Below are 24,719 nucleotides of genomic sequence, written 5' to 3' on the forward strand. Positions count from 1 at the left end.
GAGTAACCGTCAGGCAGTATACAGGAAACTGATTAATACTTTTAATTAATCACGATAAAGTGTATTGTTTAGTTTAAATACTTCTCAAGCCAATTTGTTTTATTAATTAATTTAAAACAGTATATTTTATTTTTTTCTTTATCTACGACGTCCACAGTATGTTGAAACGAAATTTAATAAATTGAAATTTAATTTTTTTTTCTTTGAAACTTTGTAATTTTGATTAAAAACGACTGTATAATTTAAAATAATAATAACATAAATAATTATAGTTAGTTTTAACGAGACTCAAATCTAAGATCTTCTATTCAGTACGCAAATTTTATATCGATTCAATTGTTCTGGGAGATAATATGGGAAAAAATAAAATATGAGTAAGTTTTTTAATAAAAGTATATATACATAAACCTCATTATTAATCGTTAAGATAACAAGCCGATATATAGTCGTTAAATCTATAATCTATAAAGTGTAAAGCAGTTATTGACGGGATCATAATCAATGTGCTTTGATGCCTGAAACGAAGGCTTTCAATTGTGCGGATATCGCGGTCGTTGATAATACTGAGAACAGTTCATTAACTATTGTATGTATGCCTGTAAACGTGACGTATTAGGTAACGAGGGTAAGGAGCGACACAAATTGTACTTGCACTTTGGAAAGAGCTCGCGTTCCCTTAAATATTATCATAAATATATGCACAGATCGAAATTTATCATCTTACTTGTCTATAAACAACTTGGGCATTGAAATAAACTAATTACAATCTATGCATACTAAAAATTATTATTTATGTCGGTTTATCTGAAGCTGGTGATGCGTATTATTTTTCCGAGTTAGTTTTTATCAGGGTCTAAAAATAATTAAAAATCCCGTTAATTATTCAAGATCGAACACAGAAATATAATGAAGATATTTAAATGTTAATTAGTTGTTGCAGAAGATAAATACAGAGTACCCGAGAGTTGGCGCTAGTAATAATAAAAAATAAAAAATACATTATAATAGACAGAAAAAATGATTTTTCTTCTTCCATTTAAAATTAGTTTCAAGTAGAATCAGACAAGATAAATTAAACGCAGATCTCACAATTTTCTACTCATGACTTGACGCGCAAATTTCCTCACGGAATAACTTGTGCAAAATTCATTCATCCTCGTTACTCGCTCGACAAGTTTATTTCATCTGTTCTCTTGTTCTCTTTTTATCTTATGATGTTCGTGCAATACGAATAAGTTTCATCACTCCTTACCCTTCATTTTTTTATTTTTACTTTTCTTATTCTTCTTATTCTTTTTCCACATCTACATTTTCTATTCTTTTGCTTTAACTACCTATTCTTCCTCTTCCACTTCCTTTTCTATTTTTTCTTCCTTCTTTTTTTCATTTTCCTCTTAGTTACCTTGTCGAGCGTATTTAACCAGAAGATCTCCCTGAGTCGTAAAACTTTTTGGATCGAATCATCGAGCCGTTAAAAATACGTAAAATGAATTTATTGATCCTAATTAAACTTCTTAAACCCCCTGTGTTTCACACTAATCACAAAAATAATTAATAAAGCAAATTACTTAATTAAAAAAAAAAAACAACAAAAAGTAATTATTTTAAATTAGTCTTGATAATATATAAAAAGTTAATGACATTTTAAAAAACAATAATTAACACTTAATAATTACTGTAATTAAAATTGTTAATTTAAAAAAAATATTAATAATTCCTTTTGTGGAATTACTAGTGTATTATTTTAAATTATAGAATTTTAATGTGTAAAAAAAATGATGATAAAAATAAAGTGAATATTTTGTATAAAACCATTCATCGCTTGAAGCGAGAGTAAAATTACATTTAGCAATTTCGTGCTTGCAGTTTGTCTAATATTACAACCATACTATATATATATATGAAATCTATGCAGAGTACAGAGAGACAAGTAGCAAAGGAAAATGAGCGAATAGGATCCTTTCATAGGACAGCCAGCACTGATTCAGGAAGTTAGTCAACGACTCTAGCCACTGGTTATAGAAGTAGAAGCAGCTCTCTTGCTGCCAGAATTCACGTTGATGAAGAGAAATATTGTATATATATGTATACATATATATATATTTCTCAGTTCATGTGAATACAGCAAGAGTTAACATCACCTTCTATTGAAAAAGTTATTCGGGTCATTGACGCAGCAGCATCGTCAGATGAAAACTTTGTTTACTCTCTACTATTATCCATCTCATCTACTATTCATTTACTCTTTAACAGTTTGTCAGTATTCATAATAATTTACATAATTTAAAAATTTTAATTTTCCTATCCATCTTCATCTTTCTCTTTTTTTGTATTTTAAACTCAATAAACAATGTTATTATGACAGCTAAATGCTTGAGAGAAATTCGCATTTAACAATGTTATCTACCAAAATAACAACGTTTATGTTTTAATAACATTTAAAAATAATAAAATACTTGTTTATTTATTTTTTTTCTTTTTAACATTCACAACTGCATTATCTCATGGCGATGAGTAAAACTAAATACCAAGCATTAAAATCACTCATAATTAAATGACTCATGATTTAATAATAAATTTGAATAAAAAATTTTTTCCATATAAAATAATAAATTTATCATTTTTATAATTTATCAATTAAAGTTAATTAAATCTTATGAATTATTAAAACAGAAAAAAAGCTAAATTTACATTTAAGCTTAATGACATTTAAACTTAATCCTAATATGTACAAAATTACTTTCGCTCGAGTTAACTTTACTAAACTTGTATGTATTTGGATTCGAAACTCTTATGGTATTACAACTAGTGCACTTCCGTTTGACCCAACCCAACAAAGTACATACATACGTATAATATACATACATATATATATACATACATACAGTTAAATATATCAGCGAGTGAGTTTGGGTGAGTCAAGAGTCTCTTATCACGTGTCATCGACTTCCATTTGAACGACGTGTAAATTTAAACGGACAGTTAAATACAATTAGTCTCCTGTCGATATCTTTCCTTTACTTCTCTCATCCTCTCTTCATCACTCTTTACCCTCAAATACCCATAATACCAACGGAATACTGTTAAAGTACAAGTACAAGTAACTATTCAGATGGAACATTACTCGGCAAATTCTCTATGAAAGTCTACATTCGTCTACTTTACAAAGCACAGGCTACTTCCATTCGGTTGAATCGCTTTTACTAGTCTAATATAATGTTATATGTATGACAAAAAAAAAAAAAAAAGTAAAGGTAAAATACCTCAACCCGTAACTCCAGTATTCTATCTAGTATTCCGTTCAAGTCCGAGCGAGTAACCATCGCATTGGTAATCATATGACACGTCTGTACGTCGTTAGTCGTTGTGTCACGAGTCTGACTCACTCTTCTGCACATAATACAGACACATATATATATCTATATCTACATCTAAATAAATATATACAATGATGGGAAGGAAGGTTCTCCTACTGCTTTACACACTTATTTCTATTCGAGACTTAGTATTCCATTGCTTGGCAATCACGAAACATTGTCGATTGCTTTAAGCGGCTTTAAACTATCCGAAAAAAACAAAATTTATTTTACTCTAGTCTACTTATTTATTTATCATTAATTTTTCCGATTAATACCGTGAAGTGCAGTCGTTAGTTTATGGTGAAGTGAAATTATCCAAGGGATTTATCTGAGCTTAGGTAATTTTTTGTTTGTTTTAATTCAGACTTTATAATTAATCGGTTTATTTAGTGATGTTTTTGTTGTTTATTTCATATTTATTATTTAACCTATAAAAAACATAAAAGTCTAGTGCATTATTCAGCCGGATGCAAAGATAATAAAACATACGATAGTCGTTGAAAACACCTGCTGAACGTTTTGTACGTAAGCATAAGTAAGAGATGTGCGAATAATAAATAAAGTATATATAGAGGATGCATAAATTACCGAAATACATTTTTTGGAGTTTATAATCTTGACTTTATTATATGGGATAGAAAAGGGCATTCAATTTTCTTTCTCTTTGTCTGAGTTTAAATTTAACAAAATAAATATTTGTTTTTAGGTGAAAAAAATATAAAAAAACGAGTAAAAGAAAGTACCATAGTCCCAGTGCATCCATACTTTATGAAGGTTTATCTGTATGCCAAAATGCTGTGTACACGCGACCACAGCTGCATATATTTTTCTATTTTATATTTTTATTTTCCTGGTACCGAACATATATAATATACTCTTTCGTCTCTTATATTTTTTATGTCTTTTATTATTATTATTATTATTATTATTATTTTTTGCCATTGGCATATACAACCACTGCTAGTTATGGGAAAAGAAAAAAAAAAGTATAAAAATAAAGTAAAGTAAAGGATAGTCTAGAGGAAATCTCAACATTACGGCAGTAGACCAGGCGATGCCGTACACGTGCGACCAGATTTATACGGTTTATTTCGAGTTACTCGGCTGGTGGTCTCGACGATTTCATTATAGCGTGAACGAAAGAAGCATTAACAAAAAATAAAGTCCAAAAAATAAATGAACGAACGTAAAATAAAATTTAAAAAAAAAAAATAATAAAATAATAGTGATAATGGGATATCAAATGCGGTGAAGACACCGACAGATGGTCCACTTTGTATAATTCAAATCTTCAGTTGTCAATTTTAAATTTATATTCTCTTGATATTTATTTTAAATGTCAATATAGATTGACAAGTTGACAGAAAATCTTTTTGCAAACGAAATGGTGTAGAGAATAGTAGACATTTGCTTTTAAAAAAACAGTATAGATTCAAACGAAAACAAAATAAAAAATTTTTTATAAATGTTTTAAATATTTTTCAAATAAAAAAAGATCTGTCAGCTATTTGTTTTTCGTTATTTAAGTGTAACAAATAAAAAATATATATTTTAAATTGAATCTATCGAGTTTATTTTACTGTCATTTTGTTTTTTATGATATTTGTTATCAATCAACGATTCGAATGTTTATTCATTTATTTATTTATTTGGCTATAATGAACACATTGAAAATAATAAAAAATACGAATTATAAAATAACAAAATATTACTCAATTTACCATTAAGATCTGCAGAATACTAACAATGCAGTTATGTTTTTATTTAACGTCAGTGAATTTAAAAAATTTGACTGGATCGCTATGGCTCAAGTTTGATAGACATACGTGAGGCGCCGATTTGAAGCTTTGGATGCCATAGATTCTCTCTACTGGTGGTCTTAGCTCCGAGTATTCGCGATACAATGAGTCCCTACTGGACTAATATTGACTGCAAACTATAAACTAAACCGAGACTTTACTAAACTACGTAGAGTAGACAAGACAAGACAAGAGTCTAGTGTATATGCGACTGTAGTATACTATGTTATACTAAATTATAGTGTAGTATATACTTGTATTAAATATACAGAATAGAGCAGACGAGAAGATAGGTCCGATGAAATGAAAATACACGTTGAGTACAGAGAGATTGGTTGAGTTTCTGTTGCACCGCGTTATCGCGCACTAAAATCGAGTAGCAGATACTACACTGGGGGAGAATATTCACACTGGTAGTGAGGACGTTGGATGGGCATACGAACATACTATGTGTTTACATCCAGGTACTACAACGTCCATTGGAACTAACGATACCGCGGATTTGGCATTAACGACGAGCTGCCGTTTATTTTACGATACCCTCGATTCTCTATAGTTATGCTAGACTTTACTGTCGCACGGTATCATCAGAGACACAATCGGGTCATTTACGACTAAATTACAATGTTATATTGACCGTAAAAATGAATCACATATATATTTTTTTTTTATTTATTGTGAAAAAATTTTTATCTCACGCTCAATTTTAAAATATTTACTTCTAATTACTATCAATCGACAGAAAATTTTTTGCAATAATTAATTATTGATTGACGTTTTTCAAATATTAAAAAACTTCGAATAAAATCTTATCATTGATAAGTATCCAGTAAAATGAATTCATTAATTTTATCATTATATCCTATGAAACTTCATCAGATTTAATTCAATTCTGTCAATTCAACAGCCTGTGAAGTATCGCACACACAAAAAAAAAATTTTTAGATTCGTGGATTCATTTTACCACTAAAAGATCTATCTGCGTTGACGCAATGTCCGTCTCCATTCTCCAAAATCTAACATTGCCACTGGCTATATACATATTCATAGAGAATGTATGAAGCTATAATGTAAGATGGGTAAATCGATATTGGTGTAGTGGCGTACATCGATTATCTATACAATGTTCATTGAGTCTCGCAGGAAGTTTCGCTTCAATTCTGCTTTCTGCATATACGCCATGTCTTGCTTATATATACGCATATGACATCATGAGCTTATTTTGTGATAATAGGTTGCTTTTCGATAATAGCTTGAAATTCATAAATATACATATTCAAAGACACATTCATATATATGTATAATATAGTAATGTGTACGACAAGTTAAATCAACTTGACATTTCTTCAATAATAAGTATTTCTTCAATACTAACACACATTTATTGAAATATATATATATATATATGCATCTATAATAACATGTCTTTTCATTGAACATATTATACGTACATTCGTATATGACAGTTGAAGTAAGAGTAAAAGAATAAGATAAGTCTCAGTTTATTTCTGACAATAACATCCATCCACCCAGTGAATATCCAAGTAAAACGTCATAGTAAACGTTAAAATATCCACTTTGTTGATACATATATGTATACACTGAATGTAGTATACTGTAGTACGCGTTGATGCTTGTGTGATATAAACGTGAGCTATAAGTTTAGATAATACGAGTTGGACCAAAACGACTACGATGATGTCGTGCGAGAAACTCCCGCGGGAATCCGACATATTCTCCTGTACTTCCATTCCATTCGTAATATTCTCAGCTATTTCTAGCAGTATAGCTGTAGATACACTATGATTGTGTATATAAGAAAACACGTTGTATGAAATACAGTATATATATATATATATATATATATATATATATATATATATATGTCTATAAATGCTTTTAGTATAAGAAAAGGAGAGTATTCGAATCCCAGTTGCTTTCGTCAGCCATGCAAATAATCCAGTCAATCCTCAACGACTAAACTCGTGTTCAAACGTCACTACTCTCATGAGAATAAATATCCACGTTGCACAAAGTCAAAGCAAATGCGATGTTATGTAAAACAATGAGCTATTTTTTATCATAGAAAATTTATAATATAAATTATAATTAATGAAAATTTTAAATCAATTTACTCTTGTACGTAATTAAATATTTCTTTGATGGATGTAATTTCAATGAAAATATACAAAAGTTAAAATACACAAAATTCAAAATTTAATAATTTTGTAATTGTACTTATGGGCAGTCATCAAATTAAATATTCGATTAACAGAAATATATTAAAACTATCATTGATATAAATTAATTGCAAATTTCAAATATTTCAAAACGGAGAGAATGATATCGTGAAATAATTAATTACTGGCCACTTTCATATAATAATTTACAGTATACTTATCATAAATAATCATTATTATTTTAATAAATGATTATAATGATACATAATACCCATATTAAATATTGCTATAAATTTTTATTATTAAAAAAAACTAACTATTTATTTTATTATTTTCTGTTACAGGTGAGTAAGATTGGATAGTTATAAATAGCAATGACTAGTTACGAATAAGAAAAAAATGGGTAAGAAATAAATATTAAAATTATTTAGTTCGTAAAGAAAATCTATCACGGAAGTGATATAATAAAATATATAAAGTATTATTGGAGCCAATAGTTGCCGGTTGAGTCACAAGCGAGAAATTCCAGGAAAGCCCGGGGACATGTTATGTTATGTAGTTATTTCCTCTTTCACGTGTTTAAATACTTTCACGTTCAATGAACCACGTGATACAGTTTATTTTCCTGGAACAGGACTTGCAAGTACGTTACAGTAAGGTATACCCCCGAGTCAAGTCCGTATAGTAACTAAATATATAGTTGCATATATATATATATATATATATAGTACAGCTAAGATAATTCAATCGAGCTTGATAGTTGAGAGTAACTAAACTGTGATGCTGTGAAGCGTGTCTCGTCGTGGTTAATCCAACGTACACTACTATCTAATGATATTTCGTAGAGCTTCCTACTTGTAATTAGTTACTAGAGACATTACCGTAATATATATGCATTTAACCATCTGTAGATTTATCTTATCTCTTATTAACGATTTATAATTAACGCATTCTGTACGTAATGCACTCGGGATTTTTTGTATATCCAAATTTTAATCCCATGTCCTTTTAATTATTAATATTTTTATTTTTTAAAACAAACTCAAAATGATTTTAAATTCATATTTATTAAAAAATTAAAAAGTTAATTTTTTTGAATACTTTACTATAATTTCCAAAAAATTTTTTAAATAAAATTTGAAAATAAAATTATTTTATCAGTTGCTAGTAACAAACTTATTCGAGCGATTAAAATAACAATAGATTAGCTTAAGTGGCGTGTAAAAATTGAACTTGTTATACGTAAGATCATGAGAAAGGCATACAGATGAAAACTGCATTAGTGTCTTATATGTATATATATTACGGTACCTCTCAGCGATCGGTGATGTCGGGTTGAAGAAATAATAAAATTGAGGTCGGATGTTATCAACTCCCACGTAGATCTTTATGAATCAGTCATCGAGATGATGAGACAGTACATTAGATTAGTATAATTTCTAATAATTCATTTCCTTGTATCTTATAGCTTCCGTCTACAAAACTCCATATATATTTATGTACAAATAATAATGATGGGTGAAAAATTACTATCATCTAGTAACTGAAGCCTTATTATTTTTTAAAATTTATATTTTTTCTCTCGTTTTGATACCAAACTCAATCAGACATTCATAATAATAATAACAGTAATGATTAAGCTCGTTAGATGAATTGAAAAATGTAATAATAATAAGTCATATTATGTATACATATATATTGTATGTGAAAAAAAGAGGCGAATGAAATTAAACTGATACAAAGTATGCCGCAAAAATAATTTATATAATTGAATTATAAAGAAATAAATTGCGTTTATTGAATTCAAAAGCCAAATTGTTAAAGAGATTAAATTATAATTTATTATTACTGTTGTTATTATCACTATTATCAAATTATTCTCACTATTATTATTATTATTATTATTATTATTATTATTATTATTATTATTATCATTGTGATTGGAGTAAATTATAAAATATAAATAGAGAGTGAGAGAAAGAGATGAGGGAATATATACAAGTTTTCTCAAGCTCATTAATCTAAGTGCACTCTTTACAAGAGTCTCAACACAAAGCACACTAAAACCCGATGATAATTTCCAAAGTACCGTAGGACGTATTGTCTTTACAATTTCTATGAAAATTTAGATAAATGACTGTCATACTCTAGTGTGCACGCACCGGTGAATTAAGTCTCTAAAATTGTTATTGTTTTTAGTCTTTAAATAATTTATTTATTGTTAAAATATTCTGTAAGCAGTTGCTGAGTTTTTGAGGACTCATAAAATTTCTCATGAGATATCCTTACCGCGAATAATTTAAAAAAACGGGTATATAATGGCTCAGATAAGTGAGATGTCGAGCTAAACGATACTTGCAGAAGAAGAGCAGGAGAAAGAAGTAGTAGAGTGTGATTTTCTCTTTTTTATTTCTTAAAAACCCGTTCTCTCTTTACTACTTCGAAGCCTTGAGGACATAATTACCCAAGTTTCTAGTCTAAGATCTTTCATGCTAAATTATTATTATTATTATTATTTTTTTTTATTCTACTTGGAAAGTTTAGAAGAGACTTTTTCCATAAAGATTGATGCTGAAAAATATCAATTTATTTGAATTTATTGTTTCTTCAGTTAAGTTTTTTGATTAATATAAAATATTATGAACCTTAACTGGATTTAACTGTCAGCATTTTTTTATTTTTTAATTAGTAGCTTAAGTAAAGTAGTTTGAAAGTTTACAGCCGATTGAGATTAAATTGAAGAATAAGACACACTCGTGAACAGTGATTTAGTCGGTATGAGAGACATCGCACGTGGGCGTTAGGCATTTTGTACTCTCGTAAAACGAGTAAATTCACGCTGTTACTGAGTAAAGTAAATACGTGAATATACTCGTAACTACGCGTGATACAATACAATAATGCTTTTAACCGTGAGAAACTGTGTGCTATCTAGCCAATGAGTCACCATTACCTTATCTATTACACATAAATTAACATTTAAATGTTTTATATACAGTTACAATTATAAACTCATTAATCTTTACACGCATTTATTTTATAAATCCATCATAAAAATTTTCGAGGTTTTATTCCGTCTATAATTACTTTAAGCGATTAATTTTATTCGCTTATCGGATAAAAAATTTCAAATTATATGGAGAGTTAAATGAACAAAGTAAATTAAAATAATTTAAAATTAAATCGAGTATTAAATTAAATTCATGTGTGCTCTGATTATGTGCAAACATCTAATAAAATGTACCAATTTATCGAAAATCAATAATGCTATTGAATTGAAGTAGCAATGGTATATCGAAGGGATATGGGAAGAATGTAAAGTGTTGGGTACGAGTGTAAATACATATTGTTAGACAATATTGGATATGATTGTCTGTAATAGACCAACAAATAATACACTACATCTATATTTCACTGAGATTTTGACCGAACCTACTGTAGAAAAAATTTATATACAATAATCACATGGTGAATTTTATAACAAAACAAATAATACAAATACGCCGGTACAATTGCTTTGAATAAGTGATATTTGCAGTTGTAATTTATAAATTTGCATTTTATGTGTGAACAAAAACACAATGTTTATAAATTTTATAGTATATATAAATTAAATGGAGTAATTCATAATGAATTTAAAAATTTCAATGTAACTATCGACATCTAAATTGTAAATTGGACCAAATTTTGTGCTAGTTATATATGTGTGTACGGTTTTCCTCTCTGACGATCTATTTAAAAGAATTTCTTACTCTGTTATATATATATATATATATATATATATATATATATAACAGAGTAAGTAATATATATATATATATATCGACGTTCTAATTAGCAAAGTGTCTAACTGATTATTTTTCGTAGGTAATTGTGTGCAATTTTCAGATACTAATAGTCAGAGAAAAAATCATTCGAGTAGCCTTGATAAAAATACTATACTTATACTAGATATAGAATTGATTTTTAGATGAAAAAAAATTTTCAACTTCCTTTTTTTCGCATGAATAGAGGATTTTCTGAAATGGAGTTAGACCATTTACTAATTAAAACGTCGATATATAATTTATATCAACATATATTTACACATATGTAGACATACATACTGTTGACAATAATATTCGAAAACTAGTTGCGTGATTTTGTCAAACTGTCGAGTATTACAATGTCTCATACAAGACCTCAATGTCTACACTGGTATTTATATATATATATATATATATATATGCATGTAGAGGTTTACCGACATTGTATTGCACGAATGCGAGCAGCTAGACGAGGTGACCAATTCCATCTACATACCATTGTATACCACAAAATTCAAGTATGCGTGTCGATAGTATTCATCCGCACGTATGTTACTTTGACCGCAATGCAAACTAATATTCAAACTTGAGTGTAATAATCAATTTTTTTCCTATTTCCAGTGATCAAAAACATTCTATTCAATTGTTCATGAACAATATTGTATATTTTTATTTCTGCACTATAAAGGTTATTTTCCCTTAGGACAAATAAATATTTTTTTTTTTTTAGTTACATCCATCAACAATAAATGGTTTAATTTCGTTTTTCGTTATATTAATTCAATTAAAACAGACTGTTCAAGTTATAACGGTTGTAAAAAATAACTCCGAAATAAAGTCACCCTCGGGGAAAAAAGATCTCTAAGCGAAGATCCCGGGGTACTAATATACAGGATCAAGTCGGTTAAGATTTTTTGAGTTCCGTTGAGAGTGCATCGTACTATCCTATATACTATAGTATTATACTATATATATTATAGTATTATACATATATATGTCGTGAGCTCATGTAAGTTTCTCACATACTTAGATCTAGCAGCATACAATAATCAAGGGTGAGTTGTATATGTGTAGCATACACAATAGGTAAAGAAATAGTTGGAGCGTGTGTTGTAAAGCAGAGAAGCCCGGTGGGTTGGCAACCCCTCTCGCGGTGGTATAACCGGGTGGTGCGTGTGTCTTTACTTTTCAGCCTTAAATACGTTAGTACCAGTTGGTGCGGCAATGTAAGAGGTTCTCGTACACATTTATTACTTTACTTTTTATAAATTTTATCAGACTATTACCTTCCATAAAAGTAAATTACATCGTGCGCGTCTGGTGATCATTTTATTAAATAAAATTAAAAAAATTTAAAAATAGAAACTTAATAATAGATGTTTAAAATATTAGTGTAATAAAATACAAGAAAATATATAGTATATTACTATTATGACTGTAATTATTTTCTTATTACTGTTATATAAAATAAAAAAAAATGCTTATCAATGTTTGTATAAATAAGTTGGATAATATAAATGAATATTTAACGAGTAAAAATATCAATAGAGGAAGTACATATAGCGGCAAAGTCTCGAATAAAAGTTATAATCGTAAAGTGGCACCATTTGCGAATAGTGTTCGTGACAGCTCGGAGCGCGATATAGCAACTAAACGAAGAACGCGTACTTTCACGCTGCAAATATACGCAACGGTATTCTCTATATTCTCCTCCACCCATCGCTCGACACGATCTAGACAAACGAGCCGACGACATCCACCGGGTCGAAGGGCGATTATATATATATATATATATATATATATATATATATATATATACATAAATGTATATATATAAATATAAAAGTATATTCAGAGCCGCGGCAAGTCAAGACCGTGCGACGATAATCTCTCTGGTGAGAGCTTTGCTAAATCGCCCACGAGCCTTCAAGCTAGAAAGTCCACATTATTATTCTCCTTTCTGTCTTTCTTACTCTCCTTCTTCAATTCCTTTATTCTTTATTACATTTTTGATCTCCATTTCCGGTTAGACTAATCGGGTTGATGTTGAATATAATTCTTCAGTGTACGCGATACCTTGGTGCATATTTTAAATAAACTCCAGATTAAAGTACGGCTTCATAATTTTTTTTCTTTCTCTTTTATTTATTTATTTTTTTTACATGTTTGAATCTCGTGGCAGCTGCATATGAAACCTTTTAAAGCGTATTATTGATTTATACATGCTTTTAAATTTTATTGTCCATTCATTTTTCCTTTTTTTTTTCTATAGAAAGAATTTATATTTAGATGTAACATAAATTTTTTGATTGATTTCGAGTAGAAAAATTTTTGCTTTTATGAAAGTAGATTTTTTTATTAATTTGAAGTGGACGAATTTTTCCATTAATGAAAATACATTTTTCTTCTCATTTGGAGCAAAAGATTTTTTTTTACCTAATGTATAAAAATACAAACTTTTTAAATTAATTTCCAGTCAATATACTGAGTCAAAAAATTTTATTACTAATTTACTAAAAAAAAGAAAAATATTGAACTAATTTATTTATAAGTTTAATTAAAATAATTTTAAATCAACTCGATGAAGTTAATTTTAGCTATGAATGTACAATAAATATACTGTGATCCACGTGCGTCATAGTTACGATGAAAAAACGAAAAAAAAAAAAAGTATAATATTACGTTTCTGGCAGTTGTATCATTAAATCCATTCAGTTAAATTACAAGCACACATTCACTCGCAGACCGTTGATAATACAGAGTTTATACAGTAGTGTTTGAATAGTCTTCGGCGTGACTTACGTGGGTGGAGATCAGTATGGATGACGCAGAGGTAAGGAGTGAATGCTCCTCGTGGCAGTAGACAGACAGCAGTCTGCGACGTGCGACCACTCCAACTTTTCTCCTTTAAATCAGACTTCAGCCTCCCGCTAAACTTTATCAATCTCATCTCGTCATTTTGTTAGTCACAAGTATTTTTAAATTTATATTTAATTCCCGCGGTTTTTTTCGTCTCTAAAAATAATTATATTTATTGCAAAGAAACAAATGACGCGTTTCTTGATGGCCGTCGACAGCAACTTTATAATTTTTATTTACTCTACTTTTGTGATTTCAAACTCTTTTGTTGTTGTCTACATTCGTTTGCCCTTCGCGAGTGTGCTCCCTTTGTTCGGGTTGAAAACGGTTATTCCGCACAGGACACAATTCCCCACGTTGACATACCAGTGAATTTAGTGTTTTTATTTTTTATTTACTTTTTTTATTCTTTTGTGTGCAATAACTCACTTTTCCGTTTGACATTTTAGAGCAAAAAATAATAATAATAAAATAGTACAAAGTGAAAGATCAATTAGAAACAATTTGTTTGCTTCTGAATAAATTTATAAAAAAAATCAACATTAAAAACTAAAAATAATTTGACATGAATTGGTTCGAATAATTTTCATTACAACATAAATCATATAAAAATAAGTTATTAGATAAAAGATAAGAAAAATAAATAATTTGACAGCAGCTGGTATTTGATAAAAAAAAAAGATTGTCTTTTAAAAAATAATAAGAAGCCAATGAAAAATATGACACGAAACAGGCAGCAGATTTTTCCTATCGGCCCCTTTGCCACTTTGAGACGTAAACTCCTGAGGGATAAACTCGTCAAAAGGTATAGTAAGGTTTATCTTTATCTTGACTTTTTATTTTTTTTTAAATTTTTTTCTTGTTCTTCATTCGAAAACCCGTAAGGATAAGACGTAAATTCTTTACTTCCGTATAAATTGTACAGCATATATAGCGTAAACGTATCGAGGGCCTGATGTCGTGACACAGCGATTTATCGCCATTCTCCAAAGAACGTTTGACCTGAATCTAAAGCTCCGCCGCCGACGACCATTACATATATGTATACGGACGAAAAGACACTCTACTCTTTCTCGTCATCATTTCTCTTTTACTCGCGGCGACAAAATCGCCTCTGCACCGAGTGTGATATGACCTACACGCTTTAAATCAAACGTGTAATAAAGTGTCACGCTGATCGAGTAATATCTCAAAAGTCAATACTAGTGAATATATATATATATATGCTGTATTGTACTCTTCAATCTCAAATCTTGGCTTTTGTTTTTTATGACCGTGTGGAAAAAATGATAAATTATTTGTGTGTAGATAAAACTGTCAGTTTATTTTATTTATCAATAATTAACCTTCAGAAATTGCATCTAATTATTTATTTTAATGTCAAAAAAAAAAAAAATGGAATTTTAAATGAAGAATTTAATTATGTTACATTATGATAATTTTTTAAATATTTGTATTAAAAAAATGTTATCTCAGCAAATATTACAGCAAATTTAACTTTCAAATTTTAGGCATAAAGAAAACAATTACCTAAACATCAGTGACTAGGTCAGGCATGAGAATTTATGAAGAAATCATGTCCTTCCAACCGTTATATCCTGACCTAGGTTATATATACGTCCCCTTTTATTATTCTCCCAACTCTCTCGCTCTTTTATCAACTGCTTCCTCGGGCTATAAAATCAAGGGTCAAGTCGGCCCTCAATTCCTCCTTCACATCCTACAACCCGACTCCATCAAATCTCCTCTAAAAATCCCCAATAAAAATCCTCGACATTTCCTCTCAAATAAAAAAAAAAAAAAAAAAAAAAAAAAATTTAACATGAAAACCGTTAAAATAATCTTTTGACCCACGTTATTGGTTTAAAGGTAATTGGTTGAAAAGCTATAGAAATTTTCCAACCAAACCTTCAAACTTTCGTCCATTTTCCAACATAAATACTATTACTAAATAATATAACTCTATTGGAAATATATATTTTGTTTTTCTCATCGAAAAGTTATCAAACAAAATCAGATTTATCAATAGTTTTCTGCAACATTTATTAAATAATATCAAACTCAACTTTATGGTCTCAATAAAAATTCCATCTTAAATTTCTATTCAAACAATTAAATAAATGTATGGAGCATCGATTCAAATTATGTTTTTGTCCCTCAACAATCGAAATTAATTTTAAATTTTTTATTTCCTATGATTTTCAACAATTGAGTTTCTCATCCCACGTCTTCGAAAGTTCCTCAGGGACTAAGAGAGCGTATTTAATCCTATTAAAGTTACGAAACTCCTTTCCAAGGAAAGGGTTGCCAAAGATTTTACTGAATATACTATATATACTAGTACCAATAAGTCTTCTCAGCTAAGTTTAAATTCAAGCCCTCGTACTTGCAATACTTTGGTATGCAATACATACAAGAGTACTCAATGTTAATCTTTAATCGTTATCTCAAATCAAAACATACAATTTACGTTTAATTCTATTTGGTAGCATGCTACTGTGCTGATAATATCAATGAATCACCATACATATGCTGCAGTAGATACTATCTATATATATATATATATATATATATATAATATAATATTTACCCGGAATTCTATTGTGAAGTAGGTGTTCGGTATCTGAACGGAAATGTCATCAAAGGAAAGTCCAAAAGGCTTCCACTCTATGTAACTCGGTCACCCGATCTATATATGTACAAGCATACATATATGTGTATCTGTATATACGAAAGAGGTGACTGAGGAAATATTTCGATAGCTTAAGCTGACAATGTCCAAAGAACGTTGCTTTTTTGTTTCGTATTGAGAAAAAAAAAGTGTCGGTGAACTTTAATATGGGTACATAGCTACATAAGTACTACTTTACTTTTCTGTACTGTATACTGTGCTATACTGTATTCAGTGACACGACACTTGTGAATGTCAACTCGTCGCGAGAAAAAGGGTAGAATAGGCGCCTTGAGTAAACGTATCGGATCTCTCGAGATAAACCAGACAAAGAGTATTCCCTTTTGTGTTATAATATCTGTGTTAAAAGTACTTTGCCAGTGACGTCTTAACCTACTTCACAATTTTTAATTCAATTATACAAAAAAAATTGTTAAAATAAATAATTTTTTTTACACTTCATTACAACCATTAACTGTTTCTGCTGTTAAGTAAAAATTTTATTTCAAAACAAAAAAAAATAATTAATTTAGGGAAAATAACAAAAGTTCTATAATTTAACTATTTTTATTCAATGGGAGAAGTTGTATTAAAAAGGAACACCTTGTGGGTCATAAACTAACATCGCTGGGGTTTGTTATGTCACTCTAGTTACTTTAGATACCTAGCTCATGAACGTGTCTAGAAATTGTGCGACAACTTGGCGCGTAAATACGAGCTCTGGGTTGTCGTAACGCAGTAATGTGTCGTTACATAGCCCGGAAATTTGCATTTTACGAGATCACGTTTTCATCAGGTCACGGTGGATAGATAGAGCACCAACAGTGAATTTGAACTACTACCAAACGATATACACTACATAACATACATATATATACTATGTACATACACATTCATTTTACATAAAACTTTAAAAATTCGTGAATTTACTACACTGGCAGATACATTCGTTACCTTTATGCCCTCGTTAAAAACCTCTTGCATTTATGCATAAATATAAATCTTATAAAACTCAAAGTCTCTTCTCTATGCCAACAAGTTAATTTATTTAATTTAATATTTAATAACAAATTTGCATGCTGTTATTAATAAAATAATTATATTTTAATATTTTTATTATTTTTAAATCAAATCACACGGTGTCGTGCTCGTTATTATGAAAAAGAAAGAATATAGAAACAAAAAATCTACTTTTCAGTCTCTCATTTTCCACGTTTTTTTTTTTTCCTTTATGAGTAACGTTTTTCTATGTTTGCATATTGTCGAGTAATTTCGCGCTCGTTATACTCCAGCAAATGATCCCCAGTAGAAATAAAATTAAAAAGGCATTCTACAGTCTTTATTATGCTCGTAAAAATCTTATTCACCTTTGACATTTTATTTTTTTTTTATTACTGCAAAATAATAATTTAACTATATGGCAAAAATTTTTTTTTTGTTAATTATTTTTATTCATTTATAAGCCACGTATTGCCGTATAAATTATATTTATAAATATGAAATAAAGTTAAATGTTAATTAAACTGAGTAAATATAGTTTTTAATTAAAGAAATAGAATGCGTTGTTCAAAATGATCATTAGCAACATTTTAAAAGAAATAAAAGAGGGAAAAAATAAGCGGGAAATTTAAAAAAATTGCGCGCGCGACACGTTAGAAAATACTTGACTTATATTTCTCTATCGATTTTGTATGATAGCTCTTCCGTGAGTGCGGGCGAGCCGCGCATGGCGACGCCGTCGTCGGTCGGTCTTTAATCCGTCGCGACGCTCCTGACGTCGAAAGACTGAATAGGAAAAGCCCTTCAGTATACTCAATACAACTTGGACTTGTCTCACGTTAGTTGCGATAGTTGCAATTCACCTGTCTGCATTAGCACCCATCAATTACGCACAAAAAAACTTAAAAAAAAAAAAATTATCTCCCTATCTCTTCTCGAGCACCGTCTAGACTATCGTGTGATGAGATAAAAGTAAATATCTTCCATATGTGTTAGATACGTAACGTGCAGTGTTAAAGTTGTCATATAAATTAAATGCAACATCTGATAGCTAGTGCAATCACAATCACAATAGTGACTTATTTATCTCAGTACGTTTAATTACATATATATGTTATATAAGTTACAACCAAAAGCGATAAGATTATTAACACACTGACCCACATTTAATAAAGTTATTTTTCTGCCACGCCCAGTGATACTTTAATTCCACATTTTTTTTACGTCACTCAATCGTACTCCTACGGGAAAATTCTCATGAGTGACGTAAAGAATTGCACGTAAAAAAAATATTTACAGTCATAATAATGCAACAGAGTGGATGTTTGATGGTGGGAGGTGAATTCTTTACTGCGTTACAGGTGGTATTACCACCACAATTACTTTATCGTAGTGCACACGCGCTCACGCAGTAACTACCACGCATATTTCTGCGCGCATTCATTCAATAAATGTATGTAATATTCATAAATTATTTATAACCAACCAAAAATATTTTTAGTTTTTTAAATAAGCATTACATTTTTTTTTACTTTATCACGACTTTTTTTCAATAATCGATAGAAAAAAACAATTAATAAATGGAAATAATATTATTAATACTTAGTATGAAAATTTTAATGAAAACCGAAACTATCTGTTGAAATTATTAATTATTTTTCCGATATTTTATATAAAACTTTTACTTTTAATAAAAGAAATTTATAATTTAATTAAATATAAATATTTTTAACCATTAAATCGATAATATATTTTTAATATAAAAATATTAAATGTGAAAGCTTTGTTTTATAATTAAAGTATTTAATTTTTTTTTTTTTTTTAACACATTTTATATTAAGATTTTTTCACGAGTGGGCTTTCGAGAGTTTTATTAATACTTTATCTATTGTCATAGATATTGACTAAGTAACTAAGTATTCATCAATGTAATCGTGTACCAGCCACTGGAAATGATTGGTCATAAATATTTAATGCCATGATCGATTATTTGACAAGTAATATTGCAAAAGCTCTTGAATAAATTACGTAGAACCTACAGACAAATTATAAATTTAACAGTACGCTGGATGATCTCGAGTATCAGTGGAAAAATTTAACTACATATACGATCATTATTATCATTATCATTTTAATTATAATTTACATTAATTGAGAGATTAATTAGCCTTGGTTAGTCATGCAGTCCATTTGGTAATTAAACCCATGCAGAAATAACGAAACATTACTATTTTTTTTATACTCCCTCGTATAATTGCTATGTCACGCATATTATTGACTGATTTTAATTTCATTTAATCACAACTAAGCGTGAAAATTCATCAAGTATAAAAATATTTTAATTCAATTTACTGCTACTCAACTATAAATAAATATATATTTAAAAATATGTTATCATTTATACTCCCAAAAGTATTCATTAACGCCCACTCCTAAAAATTTTAATTTATTAAATTTTTCTACCAATTAGCTCAGAAAATAATTTATACTATAATTAAATTATTCATATTGAATATTTTTGTTTAAAATTTTAAATTGTATTAACAATATAGTTAAATATATAGAACAATTTTACTGTTTGATACTCAACACTATCAAATATCCTCATAACACATGAATCAGTGAAATATTTCCATGATTATTCCTATTTTATCAAAGAGTAATTATATTACCATAATATAATTTTAAACCTTATCAGCATCCATATTTTGTCCATCTACATATTATATACATATACGAGATACATTTTACAAGCACATCAACCTGATGAAACGTTATCAAATGGTACGCATGTGCATAATCTATCTACAAAGATATGTAATCCTCTGAAAATATATATATACATATTATATGTAGGCAAAGCTAGAAACGAAGCTATTCCATAGCCTGATTCTCTTCCCATTTACATCTGTTAGGTTGAGTTTAGTTCTGCATAATATGTCACATGACATAACGTTAATGAAATTTCGTTGATCCGTATGTGGCATATTCACTCCTTGTCGCTCGATCTGCCAACTAATTTGAGGTCTTTGTCAGAGTGCTCTGTGTATCGTACATTCCACTATCTATATCCTTCGTTGCTATACAAAGCAAAAGCGTACATGGTATCTATCTATATACTATAAATACCGAGTATGGTTTCAAGAGAATTTAACTGCGAAATAGTGCAGAGGTACTTGATGCTTTTACTAAAGTGCTTGAGAAGTGACATACTGGACTGGTGATACTAAAAGTACTATCAGTATTGGTGAGTGAGCTTGTACATTAGAGGATAGAAATTGCCACTACTCTATTAATCGCACTGATCCTCGGTATTATTCAGAAGTAAGTCAAGAACCCTTCTTCACTCACCAAGTAATTCCATCGGTATCTCTTTCTTTCTCTCCCTCTCTTCCTCACTCTTCATCTTTCTCGGTTGGTCTTTCAGTCGACATAACTTGCTTCTCGAATCCCCAATGAAGATCTCAATTAACGTGCTAATTTTACTAGTCTAATTCACGATCTCTTGTTTTAAATATTCAAAGAGACCTGAACCCCTTAATAAAGTACTCTTTTCAAACAATTCAAACTCTCATAACTCTTTCAACATTTCATTTTACATGCTTTCACAAGCGATTATTTAATTACAAGCTGATATTTTAATTATTTTTTATGTATTTTATACTTATAAAAAGTAATTTAATAGACTGATAAGAGACAGTTGAGATTGAAGTAAATGAGTGGCAACCTGTTGCGTTTAAATTTATTATTATTATGTTTTTTTGTAAAAAACTACGAATGGTTGGACGTTATCCAGGATTAATATCGTTATCGTTTTTTTTTTTTTTGTTGTTGCCATTATAGTGAGGTACGCACGGTGATACTGAACAAAGGATCATCTGGGCTGGGATTTAATATTGTTGGCGGTGAGGATGGTGAAGGCATCTTTATCTCTTTTATCCTAGCCGGAGGACCCGCTGATGCTAGTGGTGAATTACGACGTGGTGATCAAATTCTCAGTGTCAATGGAATTAATCTCAGAACAGCTACTCATGAGGAGGCTGCTGCCGCACTCAAGGTATTTATTATAATTTATTTATTTTTTAATGATATTAATAAGCATAATAAATTTCATTAGGGTACTGGACAAACTGTAACAATTGTAGTACAGTATAAGCCTGAAGATTACAACAGATTTGAAGCTAAAATTCATGATCTTAAACAACAAATTTCTCAACAAAATTTAACCACGGGTACTCTAATGAGGACCTCACAAAAAAAGTCCCTCTACGTTAGGTAACTTCATATATTAAATTTGTTTTTTTTTTAAACCTCATTATTTATGAACGTTTATTTTCATTATTATTTTTTAAATTAACCAGGGCTCTATTTGATTATGATCCGAACAAAGACGACGGTCTACCAAGCCGCGGCTTGGCTTTTCGTTACGGCGAAATATTGCACGTGACGAATGCCAGTGATGATGAATGGTGGCAAGCGAGGAGAGTCACCCCCCATGGTGACGAAGAGGGTTTGGGTATCATCCCCTCGCGTAGACGATGGGAGCGAAAACAACGGGCCAGAGATCGTTCTGTCAAATTCCAGGGCCACATGCCTGTTATATTAGACAAGGTAAATACTTTATACTAAATTTAATTATTCAATTAATTAATTAAATAATTTTTAAAATTTTAGCAATCAACGCTTGATAGGAAAAAGAAAAACTTTTCATTCAGTAGAAAGTTTCCATTTATGAAGAGTAAAGACGACAAGTCTGAGGATGGTTCTGATCAAGAACGTAAGTATTTTATCCCATTGATATTTTTTTTAATCTACCATAAATATAAAAAATATATATAATTAATAATATCTGATATAAATAATATTAATTGTTTGCACGATCGGAATATGCACGTACGGTTTATGTTACTATTAAATTAGCGTCGTAATATTGAATTAATTATATCTATTTTGATTGAAAATTAAAAATAAATATAAGACTAAAAATATGAGTAATATATCCTCAAAAATATCAAAACAATATATATCCTATACTACAATTACAACATTACACTAAAGTATCTGATCGTAAAGAAAATTAATTTTGTTAGTCCTGTATTGTACAGAATATATTTATATATATGTGACCAAGTATGTTACTTATAATTGAAATACAGCAACAATAATACGTAATGCTGTTAATACCAACGTAAATATATCCCGAATGAGCTTCTTTGTGTTATTTTTTTTTATTTTTTTTTCATAATTTTTTTTTTTTTTATAATTGTGTTAATTTTTTTTCGTACTTGTGATACGTGACATGTCTTTTGTTTTGCCTGCTTGTGTAGGGTCGCCCACAACACCTGAGAATGAAAACGATCCTACTCGTAAGTATTTTATGTAAACCATTTGAACCACACACTCATAAACTCTCTTAAATACTATGATAAATATACTTTTATACTTTTAAACTCTTGAACTTTTGAATTAATAATCAATCATTATAAAATGATATCATACATACTTCTTTTCATTGACATTATATTTTATTTAAATATTAGTTATCGCAATTTCAAACTTCCTTCCTAATTATTAAAGGAGGGTCGGGCAGAATGTGGATGTTCTAGTAAAAATTCAATTTTTCTATTCTGACTGCATTAAATCTTTGACGTTATACTAATATATAAAAAAAAATAAAATTTTGTTTCATGTTTTCAATAAATTTAAACCATTAAGGTCTTACTCATATACATTTGACAACAAAATTACCGCAATACAAATTAAACCCATGCTCAGAGTGCCCCCCACTTTTTAAAAAATTTTAATAGCTCTCAATTGTCATAACCGTAGTCAAATTTTATTAATTAATTAAATCTTTAATTGAAAAAGAGAGAATGTAGTCGTAATTTCGCTAAAATATACATTGAAAAAAAAATTACTTGCATTTGATAATTCTTAGGAGTTAACCGGAATTCGTTAAATAAATTTCAGTAAAATCATCATATCAATTTTATAATTCGAATTTAAAAATTTTGAAGGCTAAAATTTATTTTAAAAATTTCGTTCAGCTTCCAATTGATATCAACTGCAAGTATTTTTTTTAAATCTATATCTTAGCGAAATTACGACTACATTCTCTCTTTTTTAATTAAGGTTTTTATTTTTTTTTTAATTAATTGATAAAATTTCAATACAGGTTTGACAGTTGAAAATCATTGCATATTTTTGAAAAGTGGGGTGCAGTGTCTGAGAATGCTCTTAAATGTCAAAAAAAAATAAAAAAACAATTTTGAAAAATAACATTTTTTTACCAAAATTACCCTATTTTGCTCAGCCCTCACTTGTTAATTCCATACTAACACATTTGTATGTTTCCAATACTCTGTCTAATTGTTTGTCTACTCAGCTTGATGTTATTATTAAATGTCAGGGTGATGCTTTGATATAAATATATAATTTATCTGTTTGATTATTTTATCTATTCATATCATTTATTTAATCTACTTAACCATTAACTTTTAATTACAATTATTATTATTATTTTTTTTTTTAAATCATGCCAGTAGTGTAGTCTAGTTGAAGTAGTTTAAAAAAAGTATATATAGATATTTATTATATTTAAAGTAATAAATGATAATAATTTAAAGATGACAATGTAGTTACACTTTTAGCTGGCTTTCAATGTTATTATTCAATTGTCAATCTAATGTGTTTTAGCATTCATGCTGTGCTATACCCAGGACGACACTAATACTGAAGGTAATATCACAATAAATGTCACCCGAGTTTATATTTATCATAACAACTTAATAAAAATTAAAGAAAGGTTATATATATATATAATATTAAATATAGATAATAAGGTATTGACATTAACAATTAGCTTTAATTGCATTAATTAATATTGCACATAATAAAAGGTTATTATGTGTGGAAAATCATCAACGCCCTGACTTAAAAAAAATTTACAGAATAGTTCATTATCATTAATATTAATTATTTTTTTTGATGCTTTTGTAGTTGTTTTTTGTGTTTGTCAAAATTATTTATTTGTTTTGTTTTATTTT

General features: G+C 29.0%; 1 protein-coding gene across 19 annotated transcripts in view; it reads left to right on the plus strand.

Moving 5' to 3' along the window:
- The window catches only part of LOC103573120 (disks large 1 tumor suppressor protein), a 216,960-nt gene that overhangs the window by 187,593 nt on the left and 4,648 nt on the right, over nucleotides 1-24,719 (plus strand). For 16 of the 19 annotated variants that reach the window (XM_008552016.2, XM_053741344.1, XM_053741343.1 and 13 more), the window contains 6 exons: nucleotides 21,517-21,730; nucleotides 21,791-21,948; nucleotides 22,035-22,284; nucleotides 22,348-22,450; nucleotides 23,001-23,039; nucleotides 24,370-24,411. In XM_008552016.2, coding sequence (XP_008550238.1) covers nucleotides 21,517-21,730; nucleotides 21,791-21,948; nucleotides 22,035-22,284; nucleotides 22,348-22,450; nucleotides 23,001-23,039; nucleotides 24,370-24,411 — 806 coding nt within the window. The remainder of the gene's footprint in view (nucleotides 1-21,516; nucleotides 21,731-21,790; nucleotides 21,949-22,034; nucleotides 22,285-22,347; nucleotides 22,451-23,000; nucleotides 23,040-24,369; nucleotides 24,412-24,719) is intronic. The other 3 variants (XM_008552018.2, XM_008552022.3, XM_008552024.3) reach the window with 2 other exon arrangements.

Source organism: Microplitis demolitor, chromosome 8 (assembly GCF_026212275.2).
Source record: "Microplitis demolitor isolate Queensland-Clemson2020A chromosome 8, iyMicDemo2.1a, whole genome shotgun sequence".
Lineage (NCBI taxonomy): Eukaryota > Metazoa > Arthropoda > Insecta > Hymenoptera > Braconidae > Microplitis > Microplitis demolitor.